This window comes from Vombatus ursinus, unplaced genomic scaffold, assembly GCF_900497805.2.
Source record: "Vombatus ursinus unplaced genomic scaffold, bare-nosed wombat genome assembly UNPS02014779.1, whole genome shotgun sequence".
Taxonomy (NCBI): domain Eukaryota; kingdom Metazoa; phylum Chordata; class Mammalia; order Diprotodontia; family Vombatidae; genus Vombatus; species Vombatus ursinus.
Window position 1 is genome coordinate 1,274,371 of NW_020954557.1, and position 19,732 is coordinate 1,294,102.

Below are 19,732 nucleotides of genomic sequence, written 5' to 3' on the forward strand. Positions count from 1 at the left end.
TCTACACTTTATATACATTTTTTTTTGCAGAGAGCAGGTCATCAAATATTTCCTTGCACAGACCCAAGGTTTGTTTTACAAGAAGACAATAATAATAATTAGAATTTTTAGTGATTTAAGGTTTGCAAAGCACTTTACACACGATTATCTCATTTGGCCCTCACAACAGTCCCGAAAAGTAGGTTCTCTTATTATTCCCATTTTACAGATAAGGAAACTGAGATACTAAGGGGTTAAGCAACTTATCCAGAGTCACATAGCTAGTAAGTTTCTGAGGCTAAATTCAAACTCAGGCCTTCCTGACTCCAGTTCTAGCACTCTATGTACTGTGCCACCTAGCTGCCTAGAAGCAACCTGGTATCATAGAGAAAAAAAATTGTATACATATATGTACACACACACACATATATACACAGACATATACATATACACACATACATATTCCAAAATTTAGAAAAAGGAAAACATACTCTTAAAAAATTATATATTTTAAGCATTTAAAATGTATATCTTAAGACTGAAATATGTAAAAATAAGCTAATACAATATTATATTTACAAATATATTTCAAAATTGTAAAAAGAAAATCTGGATTCAGAAAATGAAACAATGAAACTGGCTATAGAACAGATAAACTATAGTAAATATAAAACTAAAAAAAAGAATTTGAGGAAAGACAAGTATTAAGTTTTAAAAATCTTGGTGAAATAACGTATTTTCCCAAATAACATGAGAATAGTAGTTTCACATATTAGCTATAACCACACAGCAAAAGAATGACCAAATAAAGAAAAAGGCTACAATTATGAGTTTATAATGGGCAATTTCTAGTTGTCACGTTGTTCAGTCGTGTCTGACTCTTCGTGACCCCATTTGGAGTTTTCTTGGCAGAGATACTGGAGTGGTTTGCCATTTCCTTCTCCACTTCATTTTCCAGATGAGGAAACTGAGGCAAACAGGGTTAAGTGACTTGCCCCAGGTCACACAGCTAGTAAGGGTCTGAGGCTGGATTTGAACTCAAAAAGATGAGTCCTCCTAAATCCAGGCCTGGCACTCTGTGCACCTAGCTGCCCTGATACAGTGTGATATAGTAGAAACAACATTGGCTCTGGAGTGAGAAGATCTGGGCTCAGATCCGACTTCTGTTGTTTATTGCATATGCGACCTTGGGCAAGTCACTTAATCTCTCTAGGCCTCAGTTTCCTTCTCTGTAAAAATAAGGGGAGGAGGGGCAGACTGAATTAACTCTAAGGTCTTTTCCAAATCTAAATCTGTGATCCAATTTACTAATCAGCAATCGGGGTGTGTGTGTGTGAACATATAAAATGATTATTTAGGTATCTGTAAGTACTGTTTATATTCTCTACATAGATTTCAAAGAGAGAAGCATTTCCTTCTTTTGGATTAGTTAAAATCTCTTCAATTGTTAAGCAGCCTCAGCCCTTGGGTAAGGACCAAAATCCGGGGGAATCAAAGCTTCTAGCCATTCTGAAGGAGGTGCCAGGAGATAAGCTTGAGGACAAATAAGGGAGGTGCCAGAAACGGAGCCAGGATCAACAAGAGATTCAATAAAGAAAAATAAGGAAATGTTTGTGCTGCAGTTGGGTCACCGGAATGGAGGGATACCCAGGCAGTGTTCCAGCAGGACTAGACAACAGCAATGAGTTTGCACTGCTGGGTGTCAAGGGGGCTTCAGATTTCATCCATACCTTTTGGTCTCTTTGACTCAGTTGCCTGGGATTTATTAATTTTTTTAAAAATTAATTTATTCTTTTCTTACATTCCCAAAGTATCCCAGATACCCCTCCCCGTCTTCATCCCCAAGAGCCATCCCATATGGCAAATGGGGGTTGGGCTTTTTTTTTAAGAGAGGAAAAAAAAAGTCAGCACAACTGATTGATGCATTGAGAAAGTCCAAAAACATGGGCATGTGTAACAACCGTGGATCTCTCACAAACAGAAAGGGTAGGTTGGGGGGTGTCTTCTCATATCTCCTCATTCATATCCCACTTGTTATTTTTTAAAATTTTTAAAATTGTTTCCCAATTGTATGTAAAAACAATTTTTAACGTTCATTTTTTAAAAATTTAAGTTCCAAATTCTCTCCCTTTCTTCTTCCTCTCCTCTTCGATAAGTAATTTGATATAGATTATACATTTGCAATTAAGTAAAACACATTTCCATATTATTCGTGTTGTTAAAAAAAAACAACAAAAGCAACCACAGACCAACAAAAAAAAAAACCTCACAAAAAAATAAAGTGAAAAATAGTATGCTTCAATCTGCATTTGGACTCCATAAATTCTTCCTATGAAGGTGGTTAGAATTTTTTCATCATGAGTCCTTTGGAATCATACAGGATCATCGTAGTGCTGAGAAGAGCTAAATCATTCACAGTTGATCATCGTACAATATTACTGTATGCAGTGTTCTCCTGGTTCTTCTCACTTCACTTTGCATCAGTTCACATAAATCTTTTCAGCTCTTTCTGAAAGCATCCTGCTTGTCATTTCTTATAGCACAGGAGTAGTCCATCACAATCACACATAATAACTTTTCTAGCCATTTCCCAATTGATGGGAATTGATCCCCTCAGTTTCCAATTCTTTGTTACCACAAAAAGAGCTACTGTAAATATTTTTGTACATAAATGTCCTTTCTCTTCCACTCCCCCCTTTTTAAAAAAATCTCTTTGGGATACAGACCTAGTAGTGGCATTGCTGCATCAAAGGGTATGCATGGTTTTATAGCCCTTTGGGCATAGCTCTAAATTGCTCTCCAGAATGGTTGGATCAGCTCACAACTCCACCAACAGTGTACTGGTGTCCCAATTTTCCCACATCCTCTCTAACACATTTTCCTTTTCTTTATATTAGTCAATCTGATAGGTGTGAGGTGGTACCTCAGAGCTGTTTCAATTTGCATTACTCTAATCAATAGTGATTTAGAGTATTTTTTTTTTTTTTGCTTAGGCATTTGGGGTTAAGTGACTTGCCCAGGGTCACACAGCTAATAAGTGTTAAGTGTTTGGTCTGAGGCCGGATTTGAACTCAGGTCCTCCTGACTTCAGGGCCGGTGCTCTATCCACTGTTCCACCTAGCTGCCCCTAGAGTATTTTTTAATATGACTTTAGATAGCTTTGATATCTTTGCCTGAAAACTGCCTGTTCATATCCTTTGACCATTTATCAATTGGGGAATGATTTGCATTCTTATAAATTTGATGCAGTTCTCTATGTATTTGAGAAAAGAGGCCTTTATCCCCACTTGTTCTTTATAATTTTGTTATATATATATCTGTATAAAACTTTTTTGTGATATATATGTAACTTTTTGGTGTGTTGTTTCAATTTAAATTGTAGCCACTGTGCATAGCGTTTTCTTTGCTCTGCTTCCTTCATATAGATCTTTCCATGCTTCATTATATTCATCACATACATTATTTCTTAGTGTCTTAATTATTTTTCTCAAAAGGTCTCTCTTAAGAACTTTGGAAATGATTGTGTACCATGGGAGATGCTGGCACAGGACCACCCATTGTGGCATGGTCACATCAGAGAAGGTGCTGTGCTCTATGAATAAAGCAGAGTTGAAGTAGCTCAAAAGAAATGCAAGCTGAGCAAATTTAGAGAATCCACCCCAAATGTTCACACAGACTATCTGTGCCTGACCTGTGGTAGAACATTCCGAGCTTGTATTGGTCTGATCAGTCACAGTCGGACACTCTGCAACTTGGCTCTAACATAGTGAGGTCATTTTGGTCTTCTTTAAGAATGAAGGACAACAACCCATTTCTTATAACACAGTAATTTTGTGTTGCATTCATGTACCACAATTTGTTTAGCCATTCCCCAGTTGATGGACATCTACTTTGTTTCCAACTCCTAGCTATCACAAAAGTGCTGCTATAAATATTTCAGAAGATATGGGGACTATTTTCTTATCAAGGACTTCCTTGGGATATAAGCCCAGTAAGGGGGTCTCTGGTTCAAAAGGTTTGGACATTTTAATCAGTTTATTGGCTTAATTCCAAACTGCTTTCCAAAATGGTTGTATCATTTCACAGTAATATATTAGTGTGCCTGTCTTCCCAAATCCCTTCCAACATTGACTGTTGTCAGTTTTTTCATTTTTGCTCATTTGCAGGGTGTGAGGTGAAATGTTGCTTTAATTTGCATTTCTCTTATTATTAGTAATTTGCAGCATTTTTTTTATGTGGTTGTGGATACTTTGTAGTTCTTTTGAATTGCCTGCATTTAGGAGGATGGAAAAGGTGAGTTGCAGAATCTTGGAGTGGTGGCCCATTTGAAGGATCAGTAGGCTGGGTTAGCCTTGTAGGGGTCCCAGTACACTGAATGTAGCACATGGAGGAAAAATTTTTGCCCAGCTCACATTCCTTTACCAGGCCTGCTTCTGGTTTTGCTGACTTTTATTTTGACAGTGAATTGTTGATTCTGTTTACCACCTGATAATCACTTTGGTTCTCAGGATGGTAAGAGATGGCTAAAATCAGAGGACCTCTATCAACATATCAATTTCTCCATGCAAACAGTCAAACTCCTAACTATTTTTACCTCCAGCATTTGTAGTCGGTATCTGCTGAGTTCCGTCACTCCCTGTACTCTTAGCCATTTTCCTCTATAACACATACTCTCCCTCTGCCTGCCCATTTCATCACGACCTCCAGAAACCTCATTCCCATTTGTCTATCTCATGTTTATGGAACTTTCACCCAGTCTAGCTCCCTGTCCCATAGTTATCTATTGACTTCCAGTCTCTTTCTTTTCTCAAAGAACTCAGACCCTAGGAACTAGTTTTCCTTCCCATTTCAACTCTTGCTTTCATAAGTGAGGATTTTAATATGCACACTGATTTGCTCTCAAGCATTTTAGCCAACCTCCTCAACTTCTATGAGTCCACCTTCATTCATCTACACCCAAGGATGACTATATGCTTGATCTGATAAGTATCTATAACTGCTCTGCCTCCATGGCTGAGAACTCTGTAATTCCTCTCTGACCACCATCTCCTAGCTCTTATTCTCTCCATCTGCCTCACTCTCCTTAAACCTGTTCTCTGTGTTCATCTTGAACTGAAGCTCTTCTATGCCATTGCCCCTATTCTGGCCTTATGTTCCTCCTTTCCAAATCTTGACCCATGTTTGACCAATTCAGTCACACATTATCAGCTAACCTTGAAATTCTCATTGGCTTTCTATTGTTAGTGACATGGTGCCAAAGCCCGACCTTACTTCACTCTCACGATCTACTTTTTGTACTCCTATGTATGTACTGTTGAATACTGTTGGAGAAAATAATGAAATCATGCTGAGTTTACTACAAATGTATCTAATTTCTTTTTTTAAAAATAAATTTATTTTAAAACATTTTATTTATTTTAAATTTAAATGCAAAACAAAAAAAGAAAAAAAGAACATTTCCACATACACAGCACAACATGAGAGGATTCAATACAAAACAATAAATTTCCATTTCACAAAAACCTGTGTAATAAATCCTACATGTTGTTTCAAAGCAACCCAGCTTTTCTGTGCTTCCTTCTAGATTTTCTTTTGTTCTCTGCTGTGTACTTTTTGTTTTATTTTATTCCCCCCCCATCAATCAATTGTAGCCTTAAGAAGGCTACAATTAAACACAAATATATATGTATATACATATACACACACAGACATATATATGTATATACATATCCATAAACATACACATACATATACACACATATACATATATTTTAAACCATACTATGCATATTTCTATTTGTCAGTTCTTTCTCTGGAGGTGGATAGCATCTTTCTTCATAGATTCCTTTGTAGTTTATTTGAATATTTATAATACTCAGAATAGCTTAGTCATTCACAGTTATTCTTTGAATTATATTGCTGTTACAGTATACAACATTCTCTTGGTTCTGCTCATTTCACTCTTCATTATTTCATGCAAGTCTTTCCTTGTTTTTCTAAATCAATCAGCTCGTCATTTTATCATATCTACTCTCAACTGGGCCATTTTGCTTTGTGGCTGGCTTTAACTATTCCAAACCTCTGTCCTCAGACTTCTCATATCATCTTCCCTTCTCCCTCTCAGCAAAGACCTCCTAGTTTATCCCTACTCTACATCTCACACCCCTTGTTTAACCACTATTCTCTCCTCCTTTGTTCTAGTCTCTGATAAAGAAATGGTCTTTCTTTTGGCCAAAGCCAACCCTGCCATTTATATTCTTCACCCTATCCTCTGCTATTTCTTCCAGCAGCTTGCCCCAGTCCTTTCTCTTGTTTTCTATTTCTCCATATCCAAGTCTCCTTCCATGATGGGTACACATACACCCAGATCTCTCTCATTATTTAAAAAAACCCCAAAAACCCAGATCTTCAAATGAGCCTGGCTTCCCCTCAAACAATTGCCTGATTATTATTTTCCCTTTTCACAACCAAACTTCTAGAAAGTGTGGTCTACATTTATTTCTTCCACTTCCTTACCTCCCACTCATTTTTCAAACCTTGCAATGTGTATCCCAACCCTCTTAATTGACTCATACTGATCAACCTAAGGATACTAAAGATCTCTTACTTGATAAATTCAATTATCTTTTCTCAGACTTAATTTAACTTGACCTCTCTATAGTTTTTGATCCTGTCAACCACCCCTTTCTCTTGGATACCCCTTTCCTTTTTGTCCACTTTTGTCTTACATGACTTTTTTTCTCTTGATTTTTCTGCTACTTGTGTGACCTTTTATTTTCAGTCTCCTTTGCTGGATCCTCATCTTCCTGAGCACTAAGTGTGGGTGTCTTCCAAGGCTCTGCCTGGAACCTTTTCTTCTCTCTCTACATTCTCTCCATGTGCTATCTCACTAGATCCCAGCAGTTCAAAGATCATTTCTCTGTAGATAACTGCTAGATCTAGATATCTAATCCTAATCATGCCCTTTAATTGCAGTTCCACATTATGAACCTTTTGCTGGATGTTGCTACCTAGATGTCTTATCTTAAACTCAACACTTCCAAAATGTTTTCCTTGAAAATGCCTTACTCCTTCCTTCAAACTTTTGTATTTCTTGTGAGGACATTATCATCCATTCCTTCCTATCTCTTAACTCCCAAATCCAATCAGTTGCCAAATCTTGTCAATTCTATATTCATGATCCCTGCCATATCCATCCCTTCTCTGTACTCACTCAGCCTCTACTCTAGTTCAGGCTTCCATTACCTCTCATCTAGATTAGTAGGATAAGTCTCCAAGTCCTTCCAACCTTCTTACAGTAGCCAGATAGCACAGGGGATAGAGCTGTGGACCTGCAGTCAGGAATACTGCCTCAGGTCCCAGACTGCTGGAACTTTCTAACCTTGGTCATTCCTCAATTTCCATTGGGAGCAACTTCAAAGCCTAATATGTCCCACTCAGCCTTAACCCGTGGCAAGCTTTTGAAGAATAGTAAGCACTTCACCCTAGGATTAGTAGCTTCAGCTTGTAAACCACAGTTTGAAACCTGTTCTTGTGTACTTCCTTGGCAGTCCAGCACTGATTGACAGTGAGTGACTCAGAAGTAGCTTCGAGCATTAGTGTGTAGCCTGGTGTTACCATGGAGATCCTGCCTAGGATCCATCAGCCAGTACCACGTTAGAATGGACTCCTATAACCATCTTACATATAGTAAATACATTATGTAAGGTGAGTACCTTACATAAGGTGAGTATAGAGGAAAGAACACTGGCTGTAAAATCAGAGGGCCTTCACTGAAATCCTACTTCTTTTTCTAATTACTATTTGGGCAAGCCATTCGAATTCTGTATTTTAGCTTTCTCAGCTCTCAAATGAGGCTGTTAAACTTAGCTGATCTCAAAAGGTCTTTTTTATGTTTAGATCCTCTAAGATATGGACTTTTAATTCTCAGATACCAGGCCTGGACAAAAGAACAGCTTATCATAATTAACTTTATTGTACCAGTGATTTCAACTGAAACAGGTTTTAATTTAATTAATGTTTCCCCTATATCATTGTTATTTTTCTTTTATTATCTCTTATTAAATAGCTATTGCTAATGAGGCAAACAGGTACTTTATTTTAAGAATGTGGAAAACAATCTTTAGCATATTTTCTCCTCTTCAAGATAAAACAGAACAGAGGTTGGGAGGCAAACAATAATTTTAGAAGGAGTAGGTTTAAATATTCTTTTATCCAAAGAAAACAAGAAAGACCATACCCAATGTTCTATTCCATACCATATTATGTCTCTGACAGTGGTAAACCTCCATGAATTTGACCTAAAAAGGCTTAAGGATGGACCCTAAGTACCCTTGACTTTCTTTTAATGCCCTGTTACAAACCTATCATCCATAAATTTAATCAAACCTTTCTTGAATACTTTCTATCGTGATGTGTTCCTGGAGTAACAAGGTCTATGTGTTTCATTATCTGCTGAATACACTATTCCTCCCCTCTAACCCTCTTTTCTTAAATGGCATTTAGAATTATTCTGGATGTTTGTGTACAGAACTAACAACTTCCCTCTGCTTAGCTCCGGGCATAGCTACCGTGTCAAGGATGTGGCAGAATCAGCAAGGGGAAAACAAATTCAGTGCCTTCCGGGTATGCCAAATATAGTGACCATTAGTTTCTAAATAACTGAGTGGTGAATTTAAAACCAAAAACGTATTCATTTTAAATGTGGGACTCTTGTTCCCCAAAGCATCTTATAAAAGCAGGTCAAGCTTAGGACAATATTTTAAGAGGTGATCTGAAAATAGTATGGAGGGAATTGCATAAGCTTTGGATGCAGGCAGCGGAGAAGAGGTGAACTGGGAGTTGGAGGCTTCAATCCCAGCTCGGGCTCCCTTAGATATTTGAGCAAGTTACTCACTCTCTCTGGGGCTTTGCAAAATGGTGGCATGACTACCTGCACCTAGCTCACAGGGCTGTTGAGAACACCCCAAGTGCTCTAGACATTGAAGCAACATTGAATGTCAGCATTTAAAGAGCCCGATAGCAAAGCCATGGAAGGCAGCCACCACTTGAAGGTGACCTCAACTTTAAATCTCATTTTCATTTTCTAGTTCCCTGACAGCCCCAGCACTGGGCCTGGAGTCAGGAAGACCTGAATTCAAATCCAGCCTCGGAAACTTACTAGCTGTGTGTCCTTGGGTAAAACACTTAACCTTAGTTTCCTCAACTGTAAAATGGGCACAAATAGTAGCACCCACCTCACTGGAGTTGTTGTGAGAATCAAATGAGATGATATTTACAAAGCAATTAGCACTGTACCTGGAACATATTAGGTGCTTAATAAATGCTTGCTCCCTTTCCCTTCTCCCCCAAGTCCTGCTGACATCACAGATCAAGGGTTTCCTAGATTCTGTACCAGGTCGTATATCTGCCTAGTTTCTTACTAGCCAGTTCTCTTCTCCTTTTTCTTGGGAGGCTGTTTCCCTGCCTGATCCAGTAAAAAGAAGGAGAGGCCTATTTAGGCCAGGAAGTAGAATGCCTGATGGCCTTCTTTACAATCTAGAGCTGATGGCAGTGTAGGGGGAAGTTATCATCCTGACAAACAATCCTTACCTTGTCTTCTCTAGTCCTCCTTTTTTGGCATTTCTCTCCACAACCACATTTTCTTGTTTTTTGGAAACTCGCATTCCTCCTGCTTTGACTGCAAAGAAAAAGAGCAGAGATGTGAGAGCTTCCCAGCAGAGCTGTGAGGAGGTTTGCTTTCTTATTGACAGCCTTGAATTTTAAACATTGCAGCTTTAGAGCAATAGATAGCCTGAAGCTTAAGAATTATAGATAAAATTTTTTTAAAGATCACTTAATTATAGCCCTACTTAAAGTAGTGAAGTAAGAGTTGTGTTAAAACAGCATAAACAAAACCTTTCATTTAAAAAAAAAGTCTCTGTAGCAGACTTGTTTATCTTCTCCCTGTAATGTGGTTAGAAGAACAAAAAAAAAAACCCAAAAAACCAAACCTCAGGGTTTTGCTGCAAGGCAGCACAGCACAATGGAAACAACCCTCACCAAGGAATCAGAGTTCATATCCTACTTATTACCTTTGTGATTTTAGGCAAGTCCCTTAACTTTCCTGGGCTTCAGTTCTCCGCTCTGTAAAGTGAGCGGATTGGACAAGCTGGCATCTGAGTCTCTTCTAACTTCTAAATTAATGGCCCTATATTTGGGAAGTAGAATCCTAATTAATCATAAGGCAGCTAGGTAGCTCAGTGAAGCAAGGAGTCAGGATGGTGTGAGTTCAAATTGTGCCTCAGATACTTACTAGCTATATGACCCTGGGTAAGTCACTTAACCTCTATCTGCCTCAGTTTCTTCAACTATGAAGTGGGGATAATAATAGCATCTACCTCCCGGGGTTGTTGTAAGGATCAAATGAGATAAAACCTGTGTAGCACAAGACCTTGTATATCTAGGCAGATATACAAGACCCTGAGCCCAAGACTTATAGGAGTAGTAATGGCCCTCAGACCAGCCACCTGGCTTCCAAACTTACCCATCATGGAAAATGGACCTGCTATCCTCCATGTGCTGAGGGGTGGAGTGGGAGGGGTGGGTCTGCTTTCCTCTTGCTTGATCTTTTTCAATAGCAAGGCTTTGGTAATTCCAATCCCTAGACACAGTAGGCTCAAAGAATTGCTTGTTTCTTTCCTTCCTTTAGAAGACCACAGTTACTTCTCCCTTCTATGATGACTGCTGGGGTGAGATTGGAAGAGGGGTGGGGAGTCTGGGTAGGTAAGTGGTAACAAACTCAAATAGAAATGATCCCTGTGGGTCACATATTGACTTAGAAAGCTACAAATTTACATTATCTATGTTTTATTGTATTTTTATTTATTTTGTTACACATTTCCCAATTACATTTTAATCTGGTTCAGCCCAGATTGAGTGTTGTTGTTACTGCTTGCAACAGGTAGGCTGTAAATTTCACACCTATGATCTAGACCAATCCCATTTTACAGATGAACAGCAAATGAAGGAATGAGGCTTAGAGAGATTAAATGACTTTGGCAAGGTTAGACAGATAGTAAGCAATAGAGGCAAAATTCATTCACTCAGATTCATATAGATTCACTCAGGCCTTCTACTTGAGAAAAAAAATTATCATCTAACCATGTTTTTGCATAGACTGATTGGGAATTGTAATGCGATGTTCCCATTTTTTAGTTGGCATCTTTTTCAGCCAAAGTTTCTGAAGGCCAAATAACGTGGGATGTACCTAAAGTCATGATAACATGGGTTTCATTCAGCATAAGTGCCTGCAAACATAAGGACCACCCCTCAAGTTATGATGCAGACCCAAAAAAACTCAAATATAAATGTTCTAAGTTAATTACATAGCATTAATGATCATGCCATTCACAAAACCAATTAACACTAATTAGGCTACAGATGACCTAACAACAACAATTCAAGAGTTGAACAATGTCAGTTGAAATCAAGTTTTGAGAAAGAATAACCTATTTCAATGAACATGTCAAAACAAATTCTTTTTTTCCCTTTATGCCCAGGAAATCTATGAATTCAAAAGCAGTCAGATGAAAAAAAACAACAACCCTGAATGTATGTAAATTTGTTTGAACTCATTTATTCTTTTTGTGGATATGTAATATTTGCAATTTTCTATAACTATTTAAAAGAGAGCAAAAAAATGAAGAAAACCTATCCTATTCCTGAAAGCACTTCTGAAAAGGCCAAAGAATACTTCATTCAATGCCTACATAATTTATGTTGGAATTCTGCTAGGTTCACTCAGACAAGAAAAAAAACGGGGGGGGGGGGCTTTTCTGATGGTACCTTGTCTACTTTGGATTCCAATAAGATGTTTATACAAAAGGAAAACTGAAAGGACAACATTAAAAGTCAAGTATGAGTAAAATTATATCTTCTGATGTAGTCTTCAAATCTAGAATGAAAATTTTTCTTAAAAGAGTTCAGAAATACATAGGGCAGGCAAGCCAGCCTAGCTGAAGCAGCAAGGCACTTTGAGGGAAAGACAAGAGGTGGCATGCACCAGGTGAGTCCAATCATTGCTACCACCTTGATCACCACCTCCTTTCATATCCTCATGGAAACAACCCAAGACCCTGAGCCCAAGACTTATAGGAGTAGTAATGGCTCTCAGACTAGCCACCTGGCTTCCAAACTTACCCATCATGGAAAATGGACCTGCTATCCTCCATCTGCTGAGGGGTGGAGTGGGAGGGGTGGGTCTGCTTTCCTCTTGCTTGATCTTTTTCAAAAGCAAGGCTTTGGTAATTCCAATCCCTAGCTCTTTCCTGGCTCTCAGATGCTCCACTCAACTCCTGGAGGTGCTCAGGGGAACCCTATTCCCTAACTGTTCTTTTTATGGGTATCAGGACTTATTTCTTCAGTTTAGTGGTGTGGCCTGTGTGCATTTATGCAATTAGATTCTTGACTGTGCCACAAACCAGTAAGAAAATTTTTCCTTTTCCCCTTGCTGCTTTGTTTCAATGGAATATATTTATAAGCATGGGGTAAGAGTTGACCACACAAGTGAGAGAAATGAATATTTCTCTCTTGTATTTAATAACTATTGAATTAGGATCAAGATTTTTCCCCTTTTCTACTTCCTCATCTTGAAATCAACCAGTGTGGGAAATCTTGGGCAAAGACTGACCCTGCCAGGAAGGCTATGATCTAATCAAAGATTGTAAAGAAATTCTAAGTTTAGGTGAATGGGTGGATTCCTATTCATTGTGTTTTACTCTGACAGGCCTGGGAAAATGTGGATTCTCCCTTTTTTCAAAGGGGTGAAGTGAATATTGATAAGTCTCTTTGATCAAGACTGAGTGCTCAGTGTCACCTACCTCAAGACCCTCACTGGAATAAGCCTACCTCTCATTATAATATTCATCTTCTCATTACTTGCTAACCAATCAGAATTGATTTCCCCCTCAGGTGCACCCCCTTCAATGTTGAAAGTTTGACAGGCTTGCTCTTTTTGTTCACCGAGAAAAAAAATGAGCCTATTTTGTTGACTGCTTTCTAGACACAGTTAATAAAATTGATTATAATTTATCCAGAAACTCTGTCTCTCAGAAATTTTCAATCATCACACACGTATAATTTAGCTGTAGACAGTCATTTATTCAAACATAGAAGCAAAAAGAATAAAATCTAATGTATTAAAACAACCACTGCATGGGCTGAGTACCTAAGGCTTTTCCCAGAGATAACAACCCCAAACCAGTCTCTATCGATAAGATGACAGAGAAGGCAATCTGCTGAAGGAGAAGCATGGAATAGGATCATAATTAATCCTATTTTATGGATCAGAAAACTGGGGTTCAGTGAAGTTAAAGAAGCTTATTCAAGGTCATGAAGTTAATGTGTCATGGCTAGGATTCAACTCAAGGTCCACCATTCTTTCCACGATGCCATGGTAACTTTCCAGAAGAGCCCGTAAATATCCTCTATAATTTCAGAAGTAAGAACTAGCACCAGTGGATAGAAGTGTTACAGATGTAAATTTTAACTCAATATTTAGAAGAATTTTCTAAGAATTGAAGCTTTTAAAAAATGATAGGGGATGATATGTATGTAGTAAATTCCTTGCAGGGATGTTGTGAGGCTCAAATGAGATAATGGATGTAAAGTACTTTGCCAACCTTAAAGTACAATAAAAATGTTAGCTATTATTATAATTAGCTTCTAGTCACCAGGCCTTCAGTCTGGAGATAACTTCATTTTCTGAGCCTTCTATTGCACTTCTGCTGAGCTTAAGCAATATTTATAGAGCATTGCAGGGTTGTATGCTGGTAAATGTTTAACAAGAAGAGGGGGCATTCCTATTGTTAAATTTAATCTGCATTGTTACACTTTCTGAAGCCCTAGCAATCATCAAAACAATGAATCAAGCCTAGATTTAAAGCAATTGCTGATTTCTGAGATGATGTTGTTGGGGCATTTCAGTTGTGTCCAACTCTTCATGACTCCATTTGAGGTTTTCTTGGCAAAGATACTGGAATGGTTTGCCATTTCCTCTAAATGAGGAAACTGAGGTAAACAGGGTTAAGTGACTTGCACACGGTCACAAGGAAGACAACTCTTCCTCTATTCCAAGCCCAGTGCTCTGTCCACTGTGCCATCTAGCTACCGAAAGTGTAAACACTAAAATGTAATCACACTGAAAATTTAATAATGGTCTCTTGTAAGCTGGTTAGAGCTGGCACCAGCACACTCCTGGTCCCCTGCCAATTTAAGTACATATTCTCTGACAGAAAAGTTGTAGACAATGGAAAGTTGGGCTAAATGATGTCTAATGTTCCTTCCTTCGCTAATGTCCTATTGTTCTAGTAAAGAGTATCCCCTCCTCTCTCATTTCTCATTCCCTCACACCCTTTCTCTTCTTAAGAACTTTGGACAGAGGATGAGTACTATTGTTCCCCAAACAGTAAAAAGCAATTGAGGGGAAAATATTTCTATTAAATCTTTATGAGAATGGTCTATATACACATAGGCTATCTTTGAAGATAACATGAGAAGGGAATAGGCAAGTAGTTATAGGCAGTTTTCTACAACAGGCCACCAAGTTTTTAAGGCAAACTAACTAACTGAAGGATCAAGAACACAAGATCCTGTTGTGTTTGTTGTTTGTGGACTTGAAGAAAACATTTGTTTCAACAGAATAAACAGCAGCATTGAAAACTCTCTCCGGATAATGTATCTCTCATACATATATTAAAATCACACAAGACTCCATGGTCTAATAAATGCTTGTTGAATTGAATTGAATTGATATATATCACTATAGAGAAACCTTGTTTAATGATCTGTTAACATGTTAAGTGTCATGTGGCAAATAAATTTTCCCCAGTGTTAGGGGAATTTATTTATTAATTTGTTATTTATTTCCTAAAAATGTTAAATAAAGTGTTATTTCCTAAGGTTCTTTAAATGTTCTTATTTGTAGGTAATATCAAAATAGTTGCACAAGCCCTGGAATACTGTAAAGATTCCTGAGTGAAATCTATGGTATTTTATATAGATTTTATCTAACTATCCATACTGAAAAAACAGAGTGGATGAAGAACAAATATTACTTAGATCATGTGTAGTTTAAAGGAAAGCTTGCCCAATTAGTCCATATATATGAGTATCTTGGACAGTGCTGCACATAAATAATGAGCTGCGCTCCAAGTTAAGTAGAAAGAGGAGGAGACCAATCAAGATTTTTTTCAAGAAAGCATGGGAAACTGCCCTGCTTTCACTGATCCTAAATTGTCTACTGCTTGGGGGAAAACACCAACTCTCTCTTTAGCATCAATGTTCTTCCAATGATCTGTTTGCCTGGGAATTAATGAACACCATCATCACAGAACAATTAAAATTACAAACAACTCAAAGCACAATGGAAAAATGCAAGGTTGGTGTAAGCAAATAGGACGTCACCAGTGACAACTTGTGTGCAGAAAGCAGAGTAAGATATGATGAGAGTTACAAAACTGGATAAGCTACCATATATAAAGCCCTTTATAAACCTTAAAGGACTATATAAATATCATCTATTGTTTTATTAGTATGAAGAGGTTGGTTGCTCAAATGAATAGAATGAGAGACAACAGATGGAGATTCTGACTGGTGAGTTAGTATTCCTGAGCTACTAAAAGAATAAGAAGGTTCTAGCTCCTGGTGTAAATAGTCTGTGAGGGATTTATGGTAACATATAGACAAGAGTTGCAAAGGTCTGGAAGCATTGTGGTCTATATCAATGGAAGGAATGAATCAAAGCATCAAGCAAAACATAATTAAACAAATAAAAAAAGGATTCCAGTAATGGTAGGTGTATTCATTTTTACGATGAATGACGTGCAAGTACTTTCCAAAAATTCACCCAGATAAGTACTTTGGTCCAGTCCTAGAGCTCAGAATTCTTTCTGTCATAGGCTGTTCAGTAGCTAGAGCACTGGGCCTGGAGTTAAGAAGACCCTAGTTCAAATCCAACCTCAGATACTTACTGACTGTCTGACCCTAGGCAAGTCAATTAATCTCTGTTTGGCTCAGTTTTCTCATCTTGAGGGTAACAATAACACTTACCTCTCAGGTTGTTGTGAGGATCAGATGAAATAATATTTGTAAAGTGCTTAGCGCAGAGCCTGGCACATAGCAATTGCTTCATAAATTTGTGTTTCCCTTCTTCCCTTCCTTCATAGACATTCATAGTTTATGGTAGGCAAGCCTTAGATACAATAATAATCTCTTATGTTTTTATAATACCATTTCTTTTCTAAACCATATGCTTAACTACATAATTATATTTGTCCTAAAAATATCTCCTTAAAGCAGATGTTATATCTGTGTTACAGATGGATAGACTGAGGTACAGAGGTTATGGCCATGATACATATGGGTGAGTGATTTGGATAGAACTGAAGCCCCCTATCTGAGTTGTTAAGGTTCATTTACAAAGCTCTTCTAGAAAAACTAGTCACACTCTGCCAGCACCATTAAGAAAACCTCTGGGGATCTGATGAACATTCAATCAACGTATCTTGACAACATAGTTTAGGATTAGGTAAGATTTATTTTGAGCTGTTTACATTGCAGTTGGAACCCAGGTGTCCTAAGTCCCCATTCAATGCCCTGTGTTTTCTTCCTTTTCTAATGTCTGACTCCAATGACTCATTGTGATATCAAGGTAGACCTGAGATCTTGTGGGTCTGACGAAGCTGCTGAGGTTTGGGGTACAAACTGACTGATGGATGTCTGCATTTACTGCTTAAGGACTGGTGTAGCCAAACTTGGAGTGTCTAAACACCAAAAAGGCCACAGTGACTCAGAATGATTACTGCATTATAAGGAGAGAGTACTCACATTAACAAAATTATAGATCATTAAAATAAGGTTTTGATCCTTAGAGTAAGATTTTGGAAAAACAATACTCAACTTTCAAATAGTACTCATTTTACCCTTTTATTACGAACACTAATGCAATGATCTCACTTTTCCCAGAAAGCTGAAAGGGGAAATTGAGAAGAGGAAAGTTGTGCTTTTTCAATGATTACTTTGAAAACTTAAACTTCCCTATAGAAAATAAAGTTTTGCTATGTTATACACATCAGCCTTGCTTATTACCAGTACAACGGGTTCAGGTTTTGAATGAATATACTTTAATTACAAAACTATTTTTTTTTTTCTGGTGAGGCAATTGGGGTTAAGTGACTTGCTCAGGGTCACACAGCTAGTAAGAGTCAAGGCTTTGGTCTGAGACCAGATTTGATCTCAGGTCCTCCTGACTCCAGGGCCGGTGTTTTATCCACTGCGCCACCTAACTGCTCCATACAAAACTATTTTTGCGAGAGTTTATATCTTAGGAAAAATCCAAACTCAAAGTATGTATGGAATTCTTTAGGCTGAAATTTCTTTAGAGAATGTAAGACTAGAGTTGGAGAGGGCCTCAGAAATCAGCCAGTCCAACTCACTTCTTTTATGCATGAGAAAAGTGAAGCATAGAAAAATCACATGACTTGGCCAAGGTCACTTTGCTTGGTGTTTTCTGGTTGATAGCTATTGAAATGAGGAAGGAAAAAAATCAGGTGCAATTCTTCCTACCCAGGAAGACATTATGCATGTTAAAAAAAAAGCCTAAGTGAAAGGTTTGTACATATTTTAGATTTGCAACCAATACCTTCTATTTGAAGTCTTTTATCAAGGGTCAAATGATTGTAAATTATTATTCATTCATATTGGGTGCTTTCCAGTTAGTTTTGAGCATTCTCAGCAGGACCCACAGGACTCTTCAAACCAGCTTCTCTTCATTCTCCTCCCTGATTCATCATCTGCTGCATCCTTCTTTGGGTGGGGGAATGGCTCTCTCAGACTCCTTCCCTGAATCCACACACACAATTTCCTGCGATAGGTCTCATCACAGGAATCTTTGGGAGCCCCAGGTTTTGCTTGGAGCCAGCTCCTTAAGCAGCTGCTATCTTGCCCTTTTTCCCAGCATCAGCCTTGATTCTGCATCATACCACTTATACTTTCGTGAGGCAACTAGGTGGCTCAGTGGGTAGAAAGCTGGACCTAGAGTCAGAAAGACCCGAGTTCAAACCCAGCCTTAGACACTTATTAGCTGTATGACTCTAGGGGAGTTGCTTAGCCTCTGTTTACCTCGGTTTCTTCATTTGTGAAATGGTGATGATAAAAGCTCCTACCTCCCCAGGATTATTTTGATAATATTTACAAAATATCATATATATGTATGTGTGTATATTTGTGTGTATGTATGTATGTATGTATATATGTATTATATATACCTGTGCCCTTCTGCTTCCTAACCTTACCTTGGTGAGCTCCCCACTTTCTACAAAGTGGCAGGATCAAAAGATCCCAGAACTATAAGGGCCTTTATAGATCATCTAGTTTACCCTACTACAGAAATTAAGCAACTTGCCTAAGGTCACACAGTTAGTGTATGAGCCAGCATTTGCACTTAGGTGTCCTGATTTTTACTAGCTATGTGACCCTAGGCAAGTCATATAACTGTTTGCCTCCGCTTCCCCAGGTGGAAAATGAGCTGGAGAAAGGAAATGATAAATCACTCCAGCAACTCTGAAAGAAAACCCCAAATGGGGTCATGAAGTCAGACACGACTGAAATGACTGAACAACAACTTCTGATTTCAAATCTACCACTCTTTCTACTATACTTACTCTTATAATGAATTGTCCAATAGAATGTAAGCTCCTTGAGGACAGTGAGCATAGAGTGTTGGACTTGGACTCAAGAAGTCGTAAGTTTGACTCTAGCCTCAGACATTTAGTAGCTGTATGATCCTGGGCAAGTCACTTACCCTTTTTTTTCAGCCTTAGTTTCCTCCTCTGTAAAATGGAGATAATAAAATAACAGTACCTACCTCAAAGATTTTTTGTGAAGATCAAATGAGGTAATACATAACGAGCCCTTTGCAAACTTTAGAGTTACAGAAATGTTAGCTCTTGTTATTATCATTTGTATCCCCAGTGCCTGGATGCAGTAGGCACTTAATAAATGCTTGTGGATTGATAGATTGCTCAAGGTCATATAGAAAGTACTAAGTGATAGAGAAAGACCTTCAGAATCTTTATCTTTCCCTTGTACCAAAATGCCTTCTAGTGACGTACAGGACTCTCAGTTTGTTTAGGAGTTCAATCGAATAACCCTCAACAGGTCCCTTATTCAATGCCAAACCAAACAGTTACTAAGCTATGTAGCTATTTCTGACTCTATTCTTCTTTTCTCTTTATCATGTACTTGGCCTCCCCAGGATGCTTTCCAAGTACACTTTTTGTTGCTTTTGATGTTGTTGAAGTAATGTGGTTCTTTTGAAACTAAAAGCAACAGAGACAGGAAATTCAAAGCTAAGCTTTACTTGATACAGCCTGGGCCTCCTAATGTACTCACATTTAATGTGTTCCTGTTTTATAGCACAAATTTAACTGTGGTTAGCTGTAGTGCAATATAAGATATTTATGTCTACATAAAAGTGAAGCCACCCAGGTCTTAGCATCTATCAGGAAGGGAGAGTTACAGTCAGGCTGTCTTCTCTGGAGAGTTTATTTTCCACTGTGCATTTGTGGGTATCTTTCTTTCTCTCTTTTTTCTTCCTTCCTTCCTTCTTTCCTTCCTTCCTTCCTTCCTTCCTTCCTTCCTTCCTTCCTTCCTTCCTTCCTTTCTTTTTTCTTTCTTTCTTTCTTTCTTTCTTTCTTTCTTTCTTTCTTTCTTT

At 38.1% G+C, this 19,732-nt stretch overlaps 1 protein-coding gene across 1 annotated transcript in view; it reads right to left on the bottom strand.

Moving 5' to 3' along the window:
- LOC114045644 (death-associated protein-like 1) overlaps nt 1-19,732 on the bottom strand; it is a 35,340-nt gene that overhangs the window by 11,846 nt on the left and 3,762 nt on the right. The window contains exon 2 of the mRNA XM_027865709.1: nt 9,571-9,658. Within this exon, the coding sequence (XP_027721510.1) occupies nt 9,571-9,658 (88 nt within the window). The remainder of the gene's footprint in view (nt 1-9,570; nt 9,659-19,732) is intronic.